General features: G+C 39.4%; 1 protein-coding gene across 2 annotated transcripts in view; it reads right to left on the bottom strand.

Moving 5' to 3' along the window:
- The window catches only part of DOCK4 (dedicator of cytokinesis 4), a 482101-nt gene that overhangs the window by 112394 nt on the left and 343311 nt on the right, over positions 1-26396 (bottom strand). For both annotated transcript variants that reach the window (XM_081537146.1, XM_081537147.1), the window contains 3 exons: positions 26177-26304; positions 23617-23751; positions 14652-14750 (listed from right to left, as the gene is read on the bottom strand). In XM_081537146.1, the coding sequence (XP_081393272.1) occupies positions 14652-14750; positions 23617-23751; positions 26177-26304 (362 nt within the window). The remainder of the gene's footprint in view (positions 1-14651; positions 14751-23616; positions 23752-26176; positions 26305-26396) is intronic.

The raw sequence follows: 26396 nt of genomic DNA, 5'->3' as shown, positions 1-26396 counted from the left end.
CATCATGACCAAGTGGGCTTTATCCCAGGAATGCAAGGTTTTTTTAACATCCATAAATCAATCAATGTAATACACCACATTAACAAATTGAAAGATAAAAACCATATGGTTATCTCAATAGATGCAGAAAAAGCCTTTGACAAAATTCAGCATCCATTTATGATAAAAACCCTCCAGAAAGCAGGAATAGAAGGAACATACCTCAACATAATAAAAGCTATATATGACAAACCCACAGCAAACATTATCCTCAATGGTGAAAAATTGAAAGCATTTCCCCTAAAGTCAGGAACAAGGCAAGGATGCCCACTTTCACCACTACTGTTCAACATAGTTTTGGAAGTTTTGGCCACAGCAATAAGAGCAGAAAAAGAAATAAAAGGAATACAGATAGGAAAAGAAGAAGTAAAACTCTCACTGTTTGCAGATGACATGATCCTCTACATAGAAAACCCTAAAGACTCTACTAGAAAATTACTAGAGCTAATCAATGAATATAGTAAAGTTGCAGGATATAAAATTAACACACAGAAATCCCTTGCATTCCTATACTCCAATAATGAGAAAACAGAAAGAGAAATTAAGGAAACAATACCATTCACCATTGCAACAAAAAGAATAAAATACTTAGGAATATATCTACCTAAAGAAACAAAAGACTTATATATAGAAAACTATAAAACACTGATGAAAGAAATCAAAGAGGACACAAACAGATGGAGAAATATACCTTGTTCATGGATTGGAAGAATTAATATAGTGAAAATGAGTATACTACCCAAAGCAATCTATAGATTCAATGCAATCCCTATCAAGCTACCAATGATATTTTTCACAGAACTGGAACAAATCATCTCACAATTTGTATGGAAATATAAGAAACCTCGAATAGCCAAAGCAATCTTGAGGAAGAAGAATGGAACTGGAGGAATCAACCTGCCTGACTTCAGGCTCTACTACAAAGCCACAGTCATCAAGACACTATGGTACTGGCACAAAGATAGAAATATAGATCAATGGAACAAAATAGAAAGCCCAGAGACAAATCCACGCACCTATGGACACCTTATCTTCGACAAAGGAGGCAAGAATATACAATGGAGAAAAGACAATCTCTTTAACAAGTGGTGCTGGGAAAACTGGTCAACCACTTGTAAAAGAATGAAACTAGAACACTTCCTAACACCATACACAAACATAAACTCAAAATGGATTAAAGATCTAAACGTAAGACCAGAAACTATAAAACTCCTAGAGGAAAACATAGGCAAAAGACTCTCTGACATAAATCACAGCAGGGTCCTCCATGACCCACCTCCCAGAATATTGGAAATAAAAGCAAAAATAAACAAACGGGACCTAATTAAAATTAAAAGCTTTTGCACAACAAAGGAAACTATAAGCAAGGTGAAAAGACAGCCTTCAGAATGGGAGAAAATAATAGCAAACGAAGCAACAGACAAACAATTAATCTCAAAAATATACAAGCAACTTCTGCAGCTGAATTCCAGAAAAATAAACAGCCCAATCAAAAAATGGGCCAAAGAACTAAACAGACATTTCTCCAAAGAAGACGTACAGATGGCTAACAAACACATGAAAAGATGCTCAACATCACTCATTATTAGAGAAATGCAAATCAAAACCACAATGAGGTATCATTTCACACCAGTCAGAATGGCTGCTATCCAAAAGTCTACAAGCAAAAAATGCTGGAGAGGGTGTGGAGAAAAGGGAACCCTCTTACACTGTTGGTGGGAATGCAAACTAGTACAGCTACTATGGAGAACAGTGTGGAGATTCCTTAAAAAACTGGGAATAGAACTGCCATATGACCCAGCAATCCTACTGCTGGGCATACACACCGAGGAAACCAGAATTGAAAGAGACGCGTGTACCCCAATGTTCATCACAGCACTGTTTACAATAGCCAGGACATGGAAGCAACCTAGATGTCCATCAGCAGACGAATGGATAAGGAAGCTGTGGTACATATACACAATGGAATATTACTCAGCCATTAAAAAAATATATTTGAATCGGTTCTACTGAGATGGATGAACCTGGAGCCCATTATACAGAGTGAAGTAAGCCAGAAAGAAAAACAACAATCCAGTATACTAATGCATATATATGGAATTTGAAAGATGGTAATGATAACCCTATAAGAGAGACAGAATAAGAGACACAGATGCATAGAACAGTCTTATGGACTCTGAGGGAGAAGGTGAGGGTGGGATGTTCTGGGAGAATAGCATTGAAACATGTATATTATCATATGTGAAACAGAACACCATTCCATGTTCGATGCATGAGACAAATGCTCAGGGCCGGGGCAATGGGATGACCCAGAGAGATGGGATGGGGAGGGAGGTGGGTGGGGGGTCCAGGAAGGGGAACACATGTAAACCCATGGCTGATTCATGTCAATGTATGGCAAAAACTATTACAATATTGTAAAGTAATTAGCCCCCAACTAAAATAAATAAATTTATTTAAAAAAAAAAAAAGAAAACAAATCACATGTTCTCACAGAGAGGGACTGTGGTCTGTGAAGGCTTCATTTTTAAAAAGTGACATCTGGGGCTTCCCTGCTGGCTCAGTAGTAAAGAATCCACCTGCCAATGCAGGAGACGTGGTTTTGAACCCTGATTTGGGAAGATCCCACATGCTACAGAGCAACAAAGCCCATGCACCACAACTATTCAGCCTATGCTCTAGAACCCAGGAGCTACAATTTCTGAGCCCACAATGCCCTACAGCCTGTGCTCCACAACAGGAGATGCCACCGCAATGAGAAGCCCACACACCACAGCTGGAGAGGAGCCCCCACTCACTGCAACTAGAGAAAAGCCCACACAGCAATGAAGACCCAGCACACTGTAAAATAAGATTTTTTAAAAAGTGACTCCTGAGCCAGATTTAAAGCAGGAGGTGAAACAGGAATTTAAAATTATCTATACAGTTTGTGTTTGCTATGACCAGTGTGTTCTGTTGGCAAAATTCTATTAGCCTTTGCCCTGCTTCATTCTGTACTCCAAGGCCAAATTTGCCTGTTACGCCAGGTGTTTGTTGGCTTCCTACTTTTGCATTCTAGTTCCCTATAATGAAAAGGACATCTTTTTTGGGTGTTAGTTCTAAAAGATCTTGTAGGTCTTCATAGAACCATTCAACTTCAGCCTCTTCAGCGTTACTGGCTGGGGCATAGGCTTGTATTACTGTGATATTGAATGGTTTGCCTTGGAAATGAACAGAGATCATTCTGTCGTTTTTGACACTGCATTCAAGTACTGCATTTTGGACTCTTTTGTTGACCATGATGGCTACTCCATTTCTTCTAAGGGATCCCTGCCCACAGTAGTAGATATAATGGTCATCTGAGGTAAATTCACCCATTCCAGTCCATTTTGCTGATTCCTAGAATGTCGACGTTCACTCTTGCTATCTCCTGTTTGACCACTTCCAATTTGCCTTGACTCATGGACCTAACATTCCAGGTTCCTATGAAATATTGCTCTTTCCAGCAACGGACCTTCCAACAACAAAAGAGAAGACTCTACACATGGACATCACCAGATGGTCAACACCGAAATCAGACTGATTATATTCTCTGCAGCCAAAGACGGAGAGGCACTATACAGTCAGCAAAAACAAGACCGGGAGATGACTGTGGCTCAGATCATGAACGCCTTATCGCCAAATTCAGATTTAAATTGAAGAAAGTAGGGAAAACCATTAGACCATTCAGGTATGACCTAAATCAAATCCCTTATGATTATACAGTGGAAATGAGAAATAGATTTAAGGGAGTATATCTGAGAGACAGAGTGCCTGATGAACTATGGACGGAGGTTCATGACATTGTACAGGAGACAGGGATCAAGACCATCCCCATGGAAAAGAAATGCAAAAAAGCAAAATGGCTGTCTGAGGAGGGCTTACAAATAACTGTGAAAAGAAGAGAAGCGAAAAGCAAAGGAGAAAAGGAAAGATATTCTCATTTGAATGCAGAGTTCCAAAGAATAGCAAGGAGAGATAAGAAAGCCTTCCTCGGTGATCAATGCCAAGAAATGGAAACAATAGAATGGGAAAGACTAGAGATCTCTTCAAGAAAATTAGAGATACCAAGGGAACATTTTATACAAAGATGGGCTTGATAAAGGACAGAAATGGTATGGACCTAACAGAAACAGAAGATATTAAGAAGAGGTGGCAAGAATACACAGAAGAACTATACAAAACAGATCTTCATGACCCAGACAATCACGATGGTGTGATCACTCACCTAGAGCCAGACATCCTGGAATGTGAAGTCAAATAAGCCTTAGAAAGCATCACTACGAACAAAGTAGTGGAGGTGATGGATTTCCAGTTGAGCTATTTCAAATCCTGAAAGATGATGCTGTGAAAGTGCTGCACTCGGTATGCCAGAAAATTTGGAAAACTCAGCAGTGGCCACAGGACTGGAAAGGTCAGTTTTCATTCCAATCCCAAAGAAAGGCAACGCCAAAGAATGCTCAAACTACTGCACAATTGCACTCATCTCACACGCTAGTAAAGTAATGCTCAAAATTCTCCAAGCCAGGCTTCAGCAATACGTGAACCATGAACTTCCAGATGTTCAAGCTGGTTTTAGAAAAGGCAGAGGAACCAGAGATCAAATTGCCAACATTCTCTGGATCATTTAAAAAGCACAAGAGTTCCAGAAAAACACCTATTTCTGCTTTACTGACTATGCCAAAGCCTTTGACTGTGTGGATCACAATAAACTGTGGAAAATTCTTCAAGAGATGGGAATACCAGACAACCTGACCTGCCTCTTGAGAAACCTGTATGCAGGTCAGGAAGCAACAGTTAGAACCAGACATGGAACAACAGACTGGTTCCAAATAAGAAAAGGAGTACATCAAGGCTGTATATTGTCACCCTGCTTATTTAACTTATATGCAGAGTACATCATGAGAAATGCTGGGCTGGAAGAAGCACAAGCTGGAATCAAGATTGCTGCGAGAAATATCAATAACCTCAGATATGCAGATGACACCACCCTTATGGAAGAAAGTGAAGAAGAACTAAAGAGCCTCTTGATGAAAGTGAAAGAGGAGAGTGAAAAAGTTGGCTTAAAGCTCAAAATTCAGAAAACTAAGATCATGGCATCTGGTCCCATCACCTCATGGGAAATAGATGGGGAAACAGTGTCAGACTTTATTTTTGGGGGCTCCAAAATCACTGCATATGGTGATTGCAGCCATGAAATTAAAAGACACTTACTCCTTGGAAGGAAAGTTATGGCCAACATAGATAGCATATTAAAAAGCAGAGACATTCCTTTGCCAACAAAGGTCCGTCTAGTCAAGGCTATGGTTTTTCCAGTAGTCATGTATGGATGTGAGAGTTGGACTGTAAAGAAAGCTGAGCACCGAAGAATTGATGCTTTTGAACTATGGTGTTGGAGAAGACTCTTAAGAGTCCCTTGGACTGCAAGGAGATCCAGTCAGTCCATCCTAAAGGAGATCAGTCCTGGGTGTTCATTGGAAGGACTGATGTTGAAGCTGAAACTCTAATACTTTGGCCACCTCATGCGAAGAGTTGACTTATTGGAAAAGACCCTGATGCTGGGAAGGATTGGGGGCAGGAGAAGAAAGGGATGACAGAGAATGAGATGGCTGGTTGGCATCACTGACTCGATGGACATGAGTTTGGGTAAACTCTGGGAGTTGGTGATGGACAGGGAGGCCTGGCGTGCTGCAATTCATGGGGTCACAAAGAGTCAGACATAACTGAGCGACTGAATTGAACTGATACAGTTTGTAAGGAATATACAAGTAATCACAGTAATCTTAAGTGACATGAATGAAAGTTGTCTGGAAAGGGATGGAGGACAATGAGGGTGGAAGGAATATTGAGGATAAGGAAGATGACGAAGAGACTGGGTTTTGTCCTGTAGATAATGTTAAGGCCTCATAGTTTTGCAGATGGCTTGAGACTTGATCAGATACGATTGTTGGAAGCTAGTGGGTTAATATAAGGGAGACAATGAAAGGTAATAATAGTGCTTATCTAATTTTCAGAACATGTATACTCTCAAGCATAGGGCAAGATCCTTACAGCTCTATATAGAAAGTCATAATCAACAAAAAACAGGAGTTTTACTGCTCTATATATACATAAAATGTCAGGCATATGGACAAAACTTTAGTCCCCAGTAGAAGGTGGGTGTATTATAAAGGGTGGTTTATAATAAAACATTACTGACTACAGAAGAAGGAAAAAAAGCTCTAATCACTGCTTAGTTTTTGCTTTTGTTCATTTCTAAAATAATGGCAGGTTCTAGAGAAGGAAAGAAACAATACCGAAGACTAGCGCTGAGGGCCATTCTCCTCCACACTTCAGCTGACTCTGTGACTCACACACAAGGACCTGAAGACCCAGGAGAAGAAACAGCCTACTGTTCACGATGTTAGAAGCGACTCCTATAGTAACTCTGGAGACACCCAAGTTCTCCAAGCAAGAATGGAGTTCAAACACTCGAGGATTAGCAGATACTTCAGAACTACTTACTTTCAACAATCCTTTTGATTTAGAGACTCATGGGGAACTGCTAGGCCAAATCTCTCTTTGAATTGATAAGAAGAAAAAAAATAATGAACAACCAAAACAGTAATTTGAAAATCTCAGTATATAATTTGTCAGCACCAATTAAGATTTAGAATGTGTATATCCCATGATCCAACAGTTAAGATTCCAGAAATTCATTCTACAGCAATAAGGGCACAAGTCCATGGAGATCTATGTATTGACATTAAGATATACATGGCAGGATCCCTTCTTTATATTAATATATACATATGTATATTTTTGATAGAAGGTAGTTATTTCACTTTTTTAATCTTTTTATTGAAGTATAGTTAATTTACAATGTTGTGTTAGTTTCAGGTGTGCATCGTATATATATACCACAACTTTATGCATTCCTCCATTGATAGACATTTAGGTTGCTTCCACGTCTTGACTATTGTAAATAGTGCTCCTATGAAATTGGAGTGCATGTAGCTTTTCAAATAAGAATTTTGTCTAGATATATGGCCAGGATTAAGATTACAGGACAATATGGTAGCTCTATTTTTTGTTTTTTAAGGAATCTCTATACTGTTCTCTGCAATAGCTTTCCAATTTACAACCCATGAAGGATCCTTTCTAATGGAAAAAGTCATAAGCATACTGAATGCTCACCAAAGGGGGAATAATTAAGTTTGGAACATTATGTAATGAGATTCAGAAAAATGAATGATGCAGTGGGCTATATAATGTCCATAATACATTATTGTGTGAAAAGAAGTGCAACCCATATGAATAATATGATCCACAGGCATGCGGATACAACAAAGAAAAACGTCTAGGAAGATACACCCTGATGTGTTAACAGTAGTTACCTCTGGGAATCAGAATACATATGTGTGAAGGAAAAGAGGATATATGCTTCATTACTTTAAACCGGTAGGGTTATTGGGATTTTCAGTGTCTAATTCCAGTATCAGCTATTTTTCATTAATCACTCTAGAAAGTTGGCAGAGATCACTTTGTTGACAAAGGTCCATATAGTCAAAGCTATGGTTTTCCATTAGTCATGTATGGATGTGAGAGTTGGACCATAAAGAACGCTGAGTGCTGAAGAATTGATGCTTTTGAACAGTGGTGTTGGAGAAGATCTTGAGAGCCCCTTGTACTGTAAGGAGATTAAACCAGTCAATCCTAAAGGAAATCAGTCCTGAAGATTCAGTGGAAGGACTGATGCTGAAGCTCCAATACTTTGGCCACCTGATGTGAAGAGCAGACTCACTGGAAAAGACCCTGATGCTAGGAAAAATTGAGGGCAAGAGGAGAAAAGGGCAACAGAGGATAAGATGGTTGGATGGCATCATTGACTCAATAGGCATGAGTTTTAGCAAACTCAGGGAGATAGTGATGGACAGAGAAGCCTTGCATGCCGCAGTTTATGGGGTCGCAAAAGGTTGGACATGACTTGGAGACTGAACAACAATAATGAAGCTTTATCTTTCCTTACCTGATACTCCTAATTTATTCAATTTCTAACCTAACCAAAAAAAAAATCTCCCCAAACTCTCCCTCTGCTACTTTGGTGTTTTCAGACACCTGCAATTCATGACTAGAACTAGCTCATTTCTTTTAAAGAGGTGATAAAGGAAAAGGTTATACAATTTTAGATCAAAGATTTTGGGTTATGAAAGTATGGGGGAAAGTCGAGTTTTGCTGACTAAGCCAAGAGCTGAGACATTAATAGAATTCCTAGCCCTCCCAGTTACTTGGGAATGAAATAGTATCAATCTTCACTGCAGGGGGTGATGAAATGCGATGCTGCAAGAAAAGAGTTTAGCACTGTATCTGGTTCATGGCTGTGAGGGTGAGGGTAAGGAGGGACTCCAGAACTGTTAGCCATCATCACTGTTGTTTATATCAGTACATATCACACACATTTATAACTGAGTGATTTAGATGCCCTAATAACATAAAGGCATTAATAGAGACTGTTTTATTAGTCTTGATATCCCAGACATCTAGTCAAGGTGCTCAACAAATATTTATTGAGTCAAGTGACTGACACAATAAAATGATAATAGTGCCTACCTCATGGGGTTCTTTTCAGGATTAAATGAGTCAATGCTAAATCAACCTCTTAGAACAGTGCTGCATATGTATTGAGTTGGCCAAAAAGTTTGTTCAGGTTTCCATAAGATTCAGTTCCATGAAACTAAATGTTTGCTTTTTGAGGTCCTCAGTTCCTTTATAAGAATACCAAAGCCCACAGTCCTCTTAAGACTATTGGTTTGAGGATCCATTTGGCAGCAAAATCAAACTACTGAGAAGGTCTTTATATATCCCACCTAGAGTGAATAGTTTGTTTAGCTGCAGAAACACTGAGGTGTTTGATTATTCAGTGGACCCTTGACAATATGGGTTTGGGCTGTGCAGATTCACTTATACAGATTTTTTCAATAGTTCAGTTCAATTCAGTTCAGTTCAGTTGCTCAGTCATGTCCAACTCTTTGCCAGCCCATGGATTGCAGCATGCCAGGCTTCCCTGTCCATTACCAACTCCCAGAACTTGCTCAAACTCATGTCCATTGAGTCGGTGATGCCATCCAACCATCTCATCCTCTGTTGTCCCCTTCTCCTCCTGCCTTCAGTCTTTCCCAGCATCAGGGTCTTTTCAAATGAGTCAGTTCTTTGCATCAGGTGGCCAAAGTATTGGAGTTTCAGCTTTTCAATAGTTAATACCCCAATACTGCACAATCGTAGCTGGTTGAATCCGTGTGTGTGGAGCTATAGATACAGAGGAAACACAGATAGGTAGGAACCACATATAGAGAGGACTGAACGTAGGTTCCATGTGGATTTTCAATTGCACATTGTTCAAGGGTCAAACTGTAGTTGCTACTGCTAGTACTCCTGGAGATGCTATAGATAATACTACACAGTATATGTACCACATTATCTTTCTGGAATAGCAAACATTCTGATTTCTGAAATACATGTGGTATGAAGACTCTAGTTAAGGGACTATGGACCACTGCAATCATCTTTGGAAAGTCTTGTAACATAGGGTTCAGTAGCATGAATACAGATATCTGACTTTGAAGAAAATTGAGAACATGAAAAACATATGCTAAAAGGTGGCATCTGAATTTTTTAAATACAGATGAAAACCAGATGACTAATTAGCCTTTCATAAGATAAATGCCCTCCAGTCTGCCTTCACTCCAGTTATTTCCCTTCCAGTCTTACACTGGGCAAGGCGTAAGATTAATTAGGTCCCTCCTGCTGCTTTCTTAGGGACTTTGCCTGGTGAGTTAGCACCGTTTTATTTTTAGTGTCTCCCTTTCTACCACCTCTGATTATTAATATTTCAATATGTTTAAGCTTTCTCCATGATAAATATTCCTCTAATAGCCCAAGTTCTCCTTCAGTAGACACCTTATACTCCTCTTCTTGAAATACAGTTTACATCAACTACATCTTTTTCTTTTTTAATCCCTCAGTCTATGACTTGGCTTCCCACACTTACCAATGCATTGAAAATGCTCATCAAGTTTACCAAATATCCAATAATTCCACAGTGCATCCAGATAGGTTTTTCTTAATACAAATGTGATCATGTCTGTCCCTTCTTAAAACCCTCCATAGTTTTCCAATGTCTTCATAATAAAGTCTATATATATTCAGAGAGGCTTATGTTTTACAACTCTCTTCTAAACTCTACGGTCAGTCCATCAATTCACAGATGTTGCCTGAATACCAACAATGTGTTAGGCAAGTTCTGGGCTTGAAGATATAGCAGTGAACCAGCAATAGTTTCAGATGTCAAGAAGGTTATATAATCTAGTAGCTAGGAGTTGGGATATATATAAACAAACAAAAATATTTCAGATTCTAGTAACTATTATAACGGTAGAATGGCAGATGTGGTATATCAGGATATCTGGGTGACGTTACAGCTGAAAGAAGGGGGCGGCAGAGGATGAGATGTTTAGATAGGCACCACCAACTCAATGGACATTAATCTGAGCAAACTCCGGGAGACAGTGAAGGACAGAGGAGCCTGGCGTGCTGCAGCCCATTGGGTCACAAAGAGTCAGACACAGGTTCGCGACTGAGCAACAACATAGTTGAGAGAGCTGAGTGTCTTCGCCAAACATGGCCAGCGCACTCCAATTCAGTTTTCAGCCAAGACTTCCTTTCTCAAGTTTTCTTCTAGCCTTCAGTTTGGGCTGGCTGCAATTCCTAGATGCTCCAAAGCACCGTGTGTTAACTCCGTGTCTTCACCACTCTCATCTGTCTATGTCACTGCCCATTACCTGTTCGATTCCACCCCCAACAGGAACTGGCCTTTTTGTTGCTGGTAGGCAATGGCAACCCACTCCAGTAATCTTGCCTGGAAAATCCCATGGACGGAGGAGCCTGATAGGCTGCAGTCCATGGGGTCGTGAAGAGTCAGACACAACTGAGCGACTTCACTTTCACTTTCATGCATTGGAGAAGGAAATGGCAACCCACTTCAGTGTTCTTGCCTGGAGAATCCCAGGGACGGGGGAGCCTGGTGGGCTGCCGTCTATGGGGTCGCACAGAGTCGGACACGACTGAAGCGACTTAGCAGCAGCAGCACATAACAACACTGATAGCACTTGGTATGCCTGAATTGCTCAATCTATATTTCCTAAAGGATAGATAAAGTGATATCATTAAGTAATTTTCCTGACAGTCCAGTTTTGTTTTGTTTCTGGCTCCACTATTTGAGGAGGGACATCAGTTCAGTTCAGTTCAGTTGCTCAGTTGTGTCTGACTCTTTGAGACCTCATGCACTGCAGCACGCCAGGCCTCCCTGTCCATCACTAACTCCCTGAGTCCACCCAAACCATGTCCATCGTGTCGGAGATGCCATCCAGCCATCTCATCCTCTGTCGTCCCCTTCTCCTCCTGCCCTCAATCTTTCCCAGAATCAGGGTCTTTTCCAATGAGTCAGCTCTTTGCATCAGGTGGCCAAAGTATTGGAGTTTCAGCTTCAACATCAGTCCTTCCAATGAACACCCAGGACTGATCTCCTTTAGGATGGACTGCTTGGATCTCCTTGCAGTCCAAGGGACTCTCAAGACATATGTCTTTGTTAAAGTATGTGACTGACGGAAGGAAAAGTCACAAGAAACATTCCACTCATTATTTTCATTTGCTTTATTATTGTTAACATGAATATTAAAGCATAAAACTGAATACCTAGATTAAACAATGCTTTTTTTGCTTATGCTTTTCCACTATTTTTTTTTTATTCCCAGGCTCTGTGAAAATACGTAATCTTTTCCTATGTGAATTTTGAAATACGAAGTTATAGACTTCGTAAAACCTAATGATTCCTCAGCTGTGTTAAATATTCAACTTGTGATGATAGTTCATAACTGCACAATTATTTTCCTTTTTAATCACATGGATTTCTGTATGTAGAGTAGATAAGCTCTAAGATCCATTTATCCATTTTAAATTCTAACCTCAAGATTAAATATTAATACAAGCATGAAAAACATGATATTTTCAGGCTTGGACATATGCTAATCAACTGTCAAATAGATTACACCTGCCCAAATCTATTCTTTGTTTCATATGACTCAGCTTATAAACTGATCCAAGGTGACTGAAAAATTCATCTGAGATCATACAACATTTAAAAGTCAAAGAGAAGTGATCCTTATGCAATATCTATATTAAAACTATGAATAACTATGAATCTTGCTCTACAACACCACTGTTCAGTCACTAAGTCATGTCCAATTATCTGCGACCCCATGGACTGCAGCACGTCAGGCTTCCCTGTTCTTCACTGAGTTTGCTCAAACTCATGTCCAATGAGTCAGTGATATCATCCATCTATCTCATCCTCTATTGCACCCTTCTCCTCTTGCCCTCAATCTTTCCCAGCATCAGGGTCTTTTCCAACGTGTTGGCTCTTCGCATCAGGTGGCCAAAATATTGGAGCTTCAACTTCAGCAACAGTCCTTCCAATGAGTATTCAGAACTGATTTCCTTTAGAATTGACTGGTTTGATCTCCCTGCTGTCCAAGGGACTCTCAAGAGTCTTTTCCAACACCACAGTTCAAAAGCATCAATTCTTCAGTGCTCAGTCTTCTTTATGGTCCAACTTCCACATCCATACATGACTACTGGAAAAACCATAGCTTTGACTATGTGAACCTTTGTCAACAAAGAGATCTCTCTATTCTTTAAAACACTGTCTAGGTTTGCCATAGCTTTTCTTCCAAGGAGCAAGGGTCTTTTAATTTCATGGCTGCAGTCCCCATCTGCAGTGATTCTGGAGCCCCAAAAAATGAAATCTGACACTGTTTCCACTTTTTCCCTATCCATTGACACCATGAAGGCTTTTAATTATGCAATTCTTGCAGTGTAACTATATCCACTGTCTTATAATTCTTCATCCCTCAGTGATAGGGACAGAGGAGGAAAATTAAATAGTTTAGAAATCTCACTAGAGGATTAAAGACAAATAGAATTTTAAGAGGGTTTGCAAGACTGTTATAGGCTAATCACTCAAGGAAAGACAGTAACCTAGCAACAATCTATACCACCTTTAAGGAAGATTAGGTGCATTCAAGTGCAAGGCACACTCGACTTGTGAATAAGTCGTGATAGTTAAAACACAAGACAATAGATACGTTACATGAAGTCAGGAAATTAATGGTCTTTGAAGAGCAGCATTTCTGTATGTAGTCAAGACAGGGATACAGGTGAAAGGGGAAAGAAACTATTTGAAAGAGGATATTATACCAAAATCTGAGATCAATTACTATATTTTAGTATATGTTAACACCCTTTTACTAATATACATATGACTTAAATTGTGCCATGACAGTCTCAGACCACACTGGGTTCAAAGGCAGCACTGATGATGTAATACCTTTATATCTACCCCCAAACGAGGAAGAAGGTGGTCTTTTCCACACTTTTTCTTTGAGTATAAAAAATGTAGCCCTCTTTGTTCTTGAGGTTGCACTCTCTTGCTGGCCCATTTGTATCTCTCACAAGTGTCCTATGCTAATGAACTCACTGTTTGCCTATCACTTGCCTCTTGCTGAATTCTTTCTGTGACAAAACAAAAGAACCTGAGCTTCAGTAAGTTCAGGTGAGAAGGTGAGCAGTTTCAATAGAAAGACGGGGTTTGAGTCCCCTCCTAAGTCAGAGATTGTGGGTTCAAGTACCATCCGAGAAGGAGGGTGGTTTCACCAACACTAGAGAAACCCTTCCATTTTGATGGTTTATGTATGAAGTTGTCTGGAAACTGAAGCAATGGAAGAGAAATAAACATAATTAATGACAGATGACAGATCATTCCTATGACTGAGGACAATCAACTTCTAAGATTTTAGTGAACACCATGCAGGAAGCATTGTTGTTGTTTAGTTGCCATTTGTATCCAACTCTTTGCGACCCCACGGACTGCAGCACACCAGGAAGCATTAAAGGAAGGAAGCATTAAGGTTCCCTAAATCTTAGCAAAGATCAGACTTTTACAAACCAGACATCAGTATTTTCTATTTAATGTCAGACTGTCAAAGTAGCATAGCATAGTGATTAGACTACAGCCGATAGAGAATATCAAATATAAACTGCCTCCCTAGTCAGAATGTTGTAGCCAGAACTTCTCACTGTGGCTTTCGCAGGATGAAATCAGCTAAAATACATTCTCCCTTATTTTATACTAAGGCTATTTCTATTAAGATAATATATTCTCCCTTATTTTCTATTAAGGCAACATTACCACTATTAGGCTTAGTCTATTTGATTTTGTCTCATTAGTTCTGTTACTCTATTTCTAGGTTACTTTATTGGACTTTGATGATAGGTGTTTCAAATCTTACATGCTTGTCCAAAATAAGAGTTAATTTCTTGGCTTGGGCACAGAAATTTTAAAGAGTCAATTTACAGAAGAGCAAATCTGTGGATAAATCTGATAAAAAACATAATTTAATGGAATCAGATAAAGCAATGGTCAAAAATTATCTGAATGATGATAAATAAGAAAAAGAGAAACTAAAAAGATACACTAAAGAACACCGTATAATGTCACTTACCCTTAGTTCTTCTTTTGTATTGAAACTATCAAGAAGCTGCTGATAATGTCTATCTGTCATTTGCCGTAATAGGGACAGGAGACAAGCAATAAACTCCCCCTAATGAAAAAAAAAAGAGCAAGCATGTTTTTTTAGCAAGTACATAAAACAACATCAACAACTTACTTTCAACTCTCAAAGTGCTCTCAAATAGAACACTTGAAGAAAAAACCCACTATGATCCAGATTTACCCTATGATATTGTCTTAATCTAAATTAACCATGATATTACAGTCAAAATTTCTCCCTGTGATGATGACCATTCACTTGGTACACATGCATTTTAAAATTTAGAGTGTTTTTTTTTTAACTTAGGTAGAAACTTTTCAGTAGGGCAGTAACTACATACACTTAAAGAAGGTGAGGCAATGCGGCTCCTGACTATTTATTAGACATTTACTGTGCCTTGGTTCATTGTATCATTTGAGCCTCATATCAGTGCTATAAGGTAGAGAATATAATACTAATTTTTTTCTTTCTTTTTTTTAACTGAAGTATAGTTGATTACAATGCTGTGTTAATTTCTGCTGTACAGCATAGGGAATACTAATTGAAAGAAAGTAAAATATAGGTTTGGTGGGCTAAAAAGAAATTGGCAGAATTGGAATTATTTCCAGCTTTTTATACTTCAAAGCTCTTCCTGTAACTTCCTGCTCAATATTTGAATTCCTATGATCTTCTCCATCCAGCTCATTAGAGGGCCTATCAGCTAACTTGCTGGGTATAGAGAAAGCCACACACTGCATAATGTTGGTTTTAATCTCCTTTTAAGACCAGTTAATTTTTAAAAATTTTATTGAAATACAGTTGATTTACAGCATTGTATTAATTTCTGTTATACAGCAAAGTGATTGTTATATAGAACGTATAAACATGCTTTTTCATATTCTTTTCCATTATGGCTTATCATAGGATATTGAAGATAGTCCACTGTGCTATACAGGAGGATCTTGTTGTTTATCCATCCTGTATATACTAGTTTGCATCTGCTAACCCCAGATTCCCAAATCCACCCCTCCCCTTTCACTCCCACTTCCCCCAGCAACCACAAGTCTAAGAATAGTTAAAGTTAATTGTGATTCTTTTGTGCTTGGGTGCTATGCGACTGACTCCTATAAAATCCAAATCTTAAAAATTAATAATGAAAAGAAAAAAATATATATAGCATCCATAGATTTGAGGACTTATAAAACTGTTATCAGGCTTCCCTGGTGACTCAGAGGGAAAAAAATCCACTGCCAAAGCAGGAGACACAGGAGATGCAGGTGAGTTAGATCCCTTGGTCGGGAAGATCCTCTGAAGAAGGATATGGCAACCCACTCCAGTATTCTTAACTGGAAAATCCCATGGACAGAGAAACCTAGTGGGCTATAGACCACTGGGTTGCAAGAGTCAGACATGACTGAGCGACTGAGAGAGTATGCACACGCACACACACACACACACACACAGTAACCAGAGATCCAAGTTGACTCCTTGCATGTGTATAATAATTTGCAACACATAGATACGACAAATTAATATTTCTACACACTTTTTAGGGCAAATACTTAAGAGCTCATCAGTATGGGCTAGTAGAAAAACTCTCTAAGCTCAATATATTACTTTGTTAATGTCTGTACTTTTTAGCTGCTCTTATGTCTCAACCTGAAAACACAAATCTAGTTAGTAGAAATGCATTCAATTTTTCATCTTCGGTTTTTCTACATCTTAACCACCCTATCTCCAATGTATCTACGAGATTAACATTCTTAGACTATTTATTTCAACATACATTCTGTCTATGAGTAGTGATATATCTTAAATGACATTATTTTTAATGATTATAGTAAATCATAAAAATTACTCAAAAATGAAAAGATTTTCATTAAATCTTTACAGTCACTGTACTTAGAGAATCTCTCTCTGAATCCGTATTATTGACTATTTATCTCTGTCACATCTGGTTTAGGCCCAATGCAAGCAACTTGTCATGCTAATATCTCATCCTGGCACATTTAAGACATGTTGTCAATTCCAATATCTACCTTACAATGTCATTTTATTTATTCACTTCATCAGTTTAGGAACATTTAACCCTGTTAAGAGGCCAAGATGTCCAATATTTCACTGACATATTTTTCACCTGTAATTTTGTTTTTAAGAGCCCTTAAGTGTCTGCATGAAAGCTGTAGACTCATAATTTGTTAACAATAAAAAATAAAAAATTATTGTCGGCCAAGGTTCAACTCATACTAATGTTGGAATTTAAGTAAAAATCACCTTTAGCAAGAACTTCATGTCACAGTGGTTGCATCTATATTACAACTAGATTGAGTATAATGACCATTTCCACCAATAACTGGGAATAAGATTAGTAGATGGCTATTAAAGTCTTCAAGAAACCTTCCATTATATATACCCAAATTTCCCCCAGAATTCCCCCTTACGGAATTCTTCCTTCTTCTTCCTCCAACCACAGCCCATAGCACACAAAAACTTTAGACAAATGTAGAGCTATGTCTTAGACATGGCTCCTGCTGAGCTGAGTCACCCGTACTCTAAATGGTGCTGAAGAGACCTATGTACACAGATGCATTTACCAACTGTAAGGAACTCTGGAGTCCAATAGTTGAGGGTGTGAACAAATGGCCATATATGCTTCTTTATAAAATCTGCTTCCATGTACAATTAGATGTTTGAAAGGAACTGATTACAATGGTGCTCTCCCCCAACTAGTGAGAGTATTTTAAAGCTTAAACAGCAGTTGGTGGAAGAACAAAAAGTACAACCCATTTAGATGGTAAAAATAAGGCTACTTTTATCTGGAATTATGACAAGAGTGGAAGCCAGTCGTCCTGTTGGCGTTACCAGGAGACAGGGTGACAGATGTGGCACTTACAGAGAGCTGAAACACTTCACCATGACACACTGCGGGACCGGCTTTTACCCACAGCATGTCCGCTTATAGTGGGCACTTTTTCTGTAAAGACAGAAAGGAGCTCAGGGTAGGACTGCCATGGAAAAACTCCCTATTCAGAGAGCCTGTTCTCCAATTCAGAAAGAGGAAGAAATTAGATAGGTCTTCAGTGCCCAGAGAAATAACCTTGCCAATGATCAGGACCTATTTCTCACCTCAGAATTAGTTAAAAAGTAAGTAGCTCTTTAAGGGGCTTTCCTAGTGGCTCAGTAGTAAAAATCTGCCTGCCAATTCAGTAGATGCAGGTTCAGTCCCTGGGTCAGGAAAATCCCCTGGAGAAGGAAACAGCAACCCATTACGGTATTCTTGCCTGGGAAATCCCATGGGCAGAGGACCTGGCGGGCTACAGTCCATTGGGTCATGAGTCAGACACAACTTAGCAACTAAACAACAATAATAAACAACAGTAAAGCAGCTCTTATAGGAAACTGCCTTCAGCAGGAAGCCCCTTTTCCTTGTCACTTTAGCAGAGCTACACTAAATCTTTAAACCAGGCACCCTCATGTTCTACTCATCTCCAGCCCAACACAACTTTCACATCTTTTAACCACACAATACTTTGCCTAACTTGTCTGTTCTTTCTGTAGATCAAAGAAGTAGAAATGAAGAATAACTAATGAACAAATGACCAGATCTCTTCTCTAGCTTTCCCTTCAGTAATCTGAACAAAATGTGTGACCGAACTGTACGAACAAGATAACATCTAGAGGAAGATCACGAGGGTTGGACAAGTCTGCACACAGTTGAAGAATGGTGATGATTCTGACACCCGATCTCAATGATGAACTGAGGTTACTTCCTTGTTTCTTTTAAAAGCTTTCATTGCTGAGCAGAATCTTTGGAGGTGGTTTTGGGGGATGCTGAGTTCACCATCTCCCCAGATGGCTGGCATTTTGATTAAAGGCATCTTTCTTTTCTACCATTTGTGAGTGTGTAATTGATCTTGGAAGTGGGAAGCAGCTGAACTTGATTCATTCAATAACAATAACAACATAGATATTATTTCTACAATAATAATAATATTATGGACTGGTGTTGCTACCACAATTACTAATGGCTAAAATGTACTGATATTGCTTAAACACTTATCGATTTGATGAAACCCTCAAACTCACGTTGAGATAAGTACAATTACTTTCTCTATTTTAAAGGCAATTAAACAGAAGCTTGCCCAAGAGCATACACAGCTAATCAAAGGACAGAGTAGAATTCAGACCAGGTCTGCTTGAAGACTCGAAAAAAACTATCTTGAAGCATAAAATCTATAAAATCTAAGATACCAAACTATTTAAGTGCACATTTCTTGCAAACTTCATCCCACATACCCAGAGTTTGGTTTGGCACACAGCTAGGGCCACAGAACAGCTACGTGTGGGAAAGGTGTCACTTTATGTGATTTTCCTAAAATTGTAGCAAACCAGACAAACCCCCTGTCTCCTCAAACCCACCCATGAGCATCACTCACTGCCTTCTCAAGTCTCTTAATTTGCACTGATTATTATACTGTGAGGACTTTCCAGGTGACTCACTGGTAAAGAATTCACCTGCCAAGGAGGAGACATGGGTTCGATCCCTTGGTGGGGAAGATCCCCTGTAGGAGGAAATGGCAACCCACTCCAGTATTCTTGCTGGGGAAATCCTATGGACAGAGGAGCCTAGAGGGCTACAGTTCAAGGGGTTGCAAAGAGTCGGACACAACTGAGCGACTAAACCACAACATTACGCTGTGAAGACCTACAGATCATTCATGGCCCAGAACAATTTGACAGTTTCAACCCTGTTGATAGATACAAAGCAGTTTGACAAAGTGTTTTAGCTTTTGACCTTGGGCAGTCTTTGACCACATGGAGCATTTCCTGTGATTTTGTTTGATTGGCCATTATAATTTTAGGACTGTGTTGGAGCTGTATTGCCAGGAAGCAGTTGAAATGTTACCAGCAAAACCAAAATGAAGGAGACTTTCTTTTGCTTTTGGGAAGCTGGAGTATATATGCTTTTCCCAATTCCTTCTGCCAAGTACAACAAAAACCCCTCCATTATATACAAAACAAACAAGATGACTCTGGAAAGTGGAAAGAAGAGAACAGGCCTGCTAGAGACCTCAGACCCAAGGAAGGACAGGGTGCTGTGTTCTCTGGATTTTCTTTTTGCCTCGTATATCCTGCCCCTGGAGTTGAAGAAGCTGGCCTCCTTGAAATAACAGTAATTGCAACAATCTCTCTAACCACCCCCCCCCACCGCCTCCACTTGGCACCTCCCAGAAAGCCTGTTCTCTTAAGCCAAAGGACCAGGAAAGGGGAAGTTTAACAAGACAAAATTTTAGCAGTCACTTCTCTACTGTAGCTCAACATCACAAAAATCTGGCTGTTTTCAAACCTGCAAGAGCCAAATGGGGAGTCCAGATTTCCATCTTTACAAGGCTGTGATGGGATACCCCAACATCTGTCTCCAGAATGGAGAGCCAAGTAGCGAGCAGGTATTTTCATGACCATTCATCTGTGTCAGTGAAGCCAAGGTAAGAGTCTGGATTTCTGCCTCCAACTGCCCATCGTGAGTTGACATCCTAACCCTTCCCCTTATAAGTAGTGTCACATAAAGCCATGTGAAACAGAAGGTTTAAATAAGATCTGGAGTCTTATAATACAAAAACGTCCAAATTTCAACTGAAAATCACTCGTCATACAAAAACCCAAGAAGATCTCAAACTGAATGAAAAACGACAAGAGATGTCAACACTGAGGTGATAGAGATGTTAAAATTATCTGCCACGGTGAATATAAAAATCAACTCAAAATGGTTCACAGACTTTAATGTGACATATAAAACTATAAACTTTTAGGGAAAAAGGAAAAAAGCCTAGGAGATAACCTTCAGAATATAGGGCTAGACAAAAAGAGTTCTTAAACTTGACATCAAAAGCATGATCCATCAAAGGAAAAGTTGATAAACTGTACTTCATCAAAATTAAAAACTTTTGCTCTACAACAAAAAGACCCTGTTAAAAGGATGAAAAAACAAGCTACAGAGTGGGATAAAATATTTGTAAATGACATATTCAACCAAGGACAGCAATCCAATTAGAAAAAGGAGAAAAGACATAAAAAGACATTCCACTGAAAGCAATATACAGATGGCAAACAAGTATGTGAAAAGATGTTTGGCTTCATTAATCATTAGGGAAATGCAAGTCAAAACCATGATAAGATATCACTACCCACCTATCAGAGTGTCCCCATCCTTTCACCACTCCCCAAAGTGGCAACACTAAATGCTGATGAGGTCCTGAGAAATTGGATCATTCATTATACACTGTATATATGAGAATGTAAAGTTATACACCCATTATAGAAATAGGTAAGGCCATTTATTAAAAAACAAAACAGGCTACTACTATACAATCCAGCAACCATACTCCTAGGAGTATTTATCCTAGAAAAATGAAGACATGCTTACATAAAAACTTGCATGCAAATCTCTATAGTACCTTTGTTAGTAACAGCCAAATTCTGTTAACAACCAAGATGGCCTTCAGTGCAGATAGTTAAACAGACTATAGCACATCTACACCATGAAAACTACTGAGTAAGAAAAAGGAACAAATATATATATTTATATATACACACACACATACACAATGACCTGGATGAATTTCTAGAGGTTTAAGCTGAGTGAAAAAAAAAAAGCCAATCACAAAAGTTATGTACTGTATGGTTCTACTTGTACAACATTCTTTTAAAAATTTTTTTAAAAATCATAGTTGATTTACAATGTTGTACCAATTCTCTGTTGTACAGCAAAGTGACTCAAATACAGCATTCTTAAAATGACAAAATAGCAAGAAAAGGAGAACAGATTTTGTGGTTGACAGGCTTAAGAAGGAGGTGAAGATGGGAGAGAATTGAGTTTGGCTATAAAAGGGCAAGATAGGGGATCCTTGGGGTGGTGGAATATTCTGCATCTTGACTGTATTACTGTCAATATCCTAGTTGTGATACTGTGCTATAGTTCTGAAAGATGTTACCATTAGGGAAACTGGATAAAAGGAACATGAAATATCTGTATTATTTTTCACAACTGCATGTGACTCAAATTATCACAAAATAAAAATGTCAGAAAAACATAAGAAGAAGAAACAAAAGAAGAACAAAAAAATTCAAAACAAAATCCCGCAAACTTTCAAACCCATAATGATCTCCAGTGGTTTTAAGAAAAGCAACATGTTTTGAGCATTTACTATGGACCAAAGGGTTGTCAAATACACAAAGCTAACCCTATGAGGTAGGTAGCATTTTACACATGAAATTCCACCAGATCATGAGAAATTAATAGCTCGCTCTTCTTTTCTTTAATGAGGCAGTACAGCTATTACATATATTAGGAAGTTTTTTCATACAATCTTTAACCTTTGTTTGTTAAAAGCAATTGAGTAACTTTACTTCCCAAACCCAGAGCTTGGCAGGAAGAATCAGGTAAATCTCAGCTCTGAAAGCAGAGAAAATAAAATGCAATACAAGATGGCCATCCTTAAGGCATTCAATCCTGGCAGGACAGCCAGGGTGGGCTTTCTGTTTTGTTATTGTTTGTTGTTTAGTCCCTAAGTCCTGCCCAACTCTTTTGAGACACCGTGGACTGTACCCCACTCTGTCCTTGGGACTCCCCAGACAAGAATACTGCAGTGGGTTGCTGTTTCCTCCTCCAGGGGATGTTCCTGACCCAGGAATCAAACCTGCATCTCCTGGATTGGCAGGTGGAGTTTTTACTACTGAGACACCTGGGAAACCCTCTATTACTTTAAGTAAAAGAAAAAAAATTATCTTCATCAGGAGCTAGGCAAACATTCTTATGATAGTGGTTCTATAGTACACAATTTGTAAAAATAATAGCAAAAGGCTGACATTTTGGTTAATAACCTATATGTGAAAACCATAGCATCTACTGCCATTTCTGCAAGTGGTATTTAGAAGAATGTTCTGAATCAGACCTTAAAAAAAGAGCCCACATTGGTCAACTGAATGTGAGTTTCAAATGTGAAAATTTATGTACCCATCCATCCATCTATACATCTTTCTCTCTACACACGCACATATAAATATATATACAAATAAACTATCACATAAATTATGTCTTAATATTTATAACTCATGTTACATTAGATCCATAAAATAGTGGAGCTTGAAGATATCTCAAAATCACCAAGTCAAACTTCCGTAATTCATAGCTGAGGAAACTGACCTCCCCTACCAACCCACCACCAAATTAAGATCCTTACTAGCCATAGTGAAAAATTCACAATCAAAACTTAGGACCCTTGACAGCTATTGCTCTGTTTCACTGTTCTAACTTTCTCAAGCAATTTGATGAATGAAAAGAGAATGGATAGTTATCATGAAGACTGAGGCTATAGAGCCACAGATTAACTTGCTGCTGCTGCTGCTAAGTCGCTTCAGTCGTGTCCGACTCTGTGCGACCCCATAGATGGCAGCCCACCAGGCTCCGCTGTCCCTGGGATTCTCCAGGCAACAATACTGGAGTGGGTTGCCATTTCCTTCTCCAGTGCACGAAAGAGAAAAGTGAAAGTGAAGGTGCTCAGTCGTATCCGACTCTTAGCAACCGCATGGACTGCAGCCTACCAGGCTCCTCCATCCATGGGATTTTCTAGGCAAGAGTACTGGAGTGGGGTGCCATTGCCTTCTCCTAACTTGAATTGGGCAAAATGGGAAAAAAAAAAAAAAAAACTGGGCCAGTTTGGCCTTTCTGCAATTAAAAATATTTTAATCCAAGATCTTTTAACAAACATGCATCTTACTCCCATCCCCTGGTAAAATGAAGGTAAACTTACACACATCTGAAATGAACACAGATCATCCTCCCAAGTTCAGATTCCCCAGATTCTTACAGCAACCCACCCTCAAAGCAACTGAGGTTTTAACAAGCACAACCATGCAGTTTTGTGGGCCATGGCCTTACCGTGACATCCTGGAACTGAAGCCTCATGGTGGAGCCAGATGGCTGCGGACGACTGGTGATCTCCAAGATGGTTCTCAGCAGGATATCCAGCAGGCTGGCCACTATCACATCGATTTCCTCCAGCACAGATTTTTCCTAAAGGAAACAAAAATAACATGCTCAGGAAATTGTGGCCTAAAATAAGAGTCCTAACAAAGGACTCGAGCTCGTCAGTCCTGGACCTCCCCTAATTTATCTAAGTGAATGACCTTTCATAGAAAACAAAAGGCACGGAGATGTTAACACCTTACCCAAGAGTACTTGACTCCGCAGTGCAGTGGGAACCTGCGATGCAAGTAAAAAGGTGGGGTGAAGATCTAGAACACAGCTCAGACTAATTCAGAACACCAGCTATGCCACTAATATGGTGTGTGTCTCTCTGTGAGTTAAATTTGCCTCTCTGGGCCTGACAGTTCACTAAACATCCCTCTTGGTTTTAAGAGTTTGTAATTTTTTGATTTCAGATTGTGTTGACATTTACTCTTCTCATCACTGGAGTTGCATGGGTCATTTTCCAAAACTCCTAAGTGCAAATGACTATTCCTATAAAGTGATTTTTAAAAATCCCTACATGTAAAGATTAGCAAACAACATTCAGTCTGAATGAATGATGTTAGTTACAGACTGGACTTAATGTCAGTGGCCGTGGTGGGACTGCTCTCCCAAAGCAAAATGAATACTATCTAAGCTCCAGAACTTGAGAGAGAGCGTGAAATTTTCTGCACTGACTAAAGGTACTGGATTTGAGTTATTACACCTGCACCAGACAAAACATTATGACGACAAATGCTTTGTGTAACAAGGAGATTACTTTTGCAAAGAAAAATTTTAGAAAGTATGAGTTTGAAAGACCCTTTGGCTAGGATTTTATGATAAACTTTCTTACACTGGAAAGAAAACTACTAAAGATTTTCCCCCAGAACAGAGTTTCTGCTCTGATTTCCTTATCAGATAAGTGCAAAAACTGCCCAAAACTTCAACAATGAAATAGGAGGAAAAAAAAATCATCTCTACTAACACCTGACGTTTTTGGTTTTCTGCAGTAACCTTTTTAAACTTACTTCTCACTCTCAGCAATAAGAGTTAGCAAAAACATTCTCACTAGGCATGGTATAGCTATACTTTACTGAATTGGGTGTGTAAAAAGCAATGGTCCCTCCTATGCAGGTATCTCGCACCATACTTTCAGACACAGATTTCCGGTCTTTTTCTCTCAAGAGCCAACTCTGTTCCCACAAAAGAACTGATGCTTTTGAAATGCGGTGCTGAAGAAGACTCTTGAGAGTCCCTTGGACAGCAAGGAGATCAAACTAGTCAACCTAAAGGAAATCAACCCTGAATACTCATTGGAAGGACTGATGCTGAAGCTGAAGCTCCAATACTCTGGCGACCTGATGCAAAGAGCTGACTCATTGGAAAAGATCCTGATGCTGGGAAAGATTGAAGGCAAGAGGAGAAGGGGGTGACAGAGGATGAGACTGTTAGATAAGCATCACTGACTCAATAGACATGAGTCTGAGCAAACTCCGGACGATGGTGAAGGACAGAGGAGCCTGGTGTGTTGCAATTCATGGGGTCACAAAGAGTTGGACATGATTTAGCAACTGAACAACAACAACTGTTCCCACAGTACTGGAGTCCTATGTCCACGACTTCTACTGGAAGCACATGTCAGCTGACTGCGGAGCTCTTCAGAAGGTGATCATAACTCAGAGGGACGAAAATGGGGAAACGATAGCATGCTAGTAAGTGGGAGGCAGTGAAACAGGCATCCCAACATTCACGGCCAATTCTGCTTTGTAAAAGTTGTTACGGATGAGGCTGTGTAGTAAACAGGTGCAAACTGATGGAACTAAACTAGGACATCCTTCGCACATGGACTTCACACCAGACCTCTGAACCATGAGCATGCAGGGGGTTACCCCCGTTTATAAGCAAGCATGTAATTTTTCTCTGTTGACACTGTATCGTCTAATACAAACGGCAATTCCTCAAGGGTCAGGAACATTGACAGGAATTCCTAGAGCCATGACAATGGAGTGATTAGTAATGGTTGTGGTGCAAGATACCACCAGGCTCCTGGGCCTCTCTTTAGCTTTCACTATCTGCACAGGGCTTGGCCCAAGGCCCGTGGCCAAGCTCTGACCATCATCATCCAGTCTTTCACTGAATGGGTCAAAACAGACTGTCTTTGCAAGCAATAATTTATTCTTGCCACAGAGCATTCATCAAGATTAAAGACACATGTGGGAGGCTTTGAGCTTTCTAATTCTTCTCATTGGGTATTCAGTTCTTTCTTGAAATACACATTTAAGACATGCAGGTTATTTGGGGCTACAGCCATCCTACAAGGTTAAAAAAAAAAATGCCTTTAGAAGAAAAGCAAAAAGTCCAACACAGATGGAAATGAAAGTGAGAGTCTCAAAGGATGACTCTTTGGTGTGCTTTCTCAGAAGACTTAAAACTTTCTTTCCAGAAGCCATCTGATGGGCACTATATCCTATGACCTGTGTTTACTTACTGAGCTATTTTTCTTGATGAGACAAAATACGTTGCTAAGGATCCGTGCACACATGATCAGGTCCTTCTGCTCTTGCAGGTGCATGTGGAGGTGATGCAACACGACAGGTAAGAGAATGTACCGGGAATCTGGAGGGAGAAGAAGCATGAGTGTCATATTTAACAGGCCCACGCAAACCTCGTGCAGATCCTTATCTACTCCTTAATTTTAATTGCTAAAT

Source organism: Giraffa tippelskirchi, chromosome 10, assembly GCF_054371585.1.
Source record: "Giraffa tippelskirchi isolate mGirTip1 chromosome 10, T2T-mGirTip1v1.2.pri, whole genome shotgun sequence".
In the NCBI taxonomy this organism is placed as follows: Eukaryota; Metazoa; Chordata; class Mammalia; order Artiodactyla; family Giraffidae; genus Giraffa; species Giraffa tippelskirchi.
The sequence above is the reverse complement of the archived record's forward strand: the minus strand, read 5'-3'. Positions and strand labels throughout refer to the sequence as shown.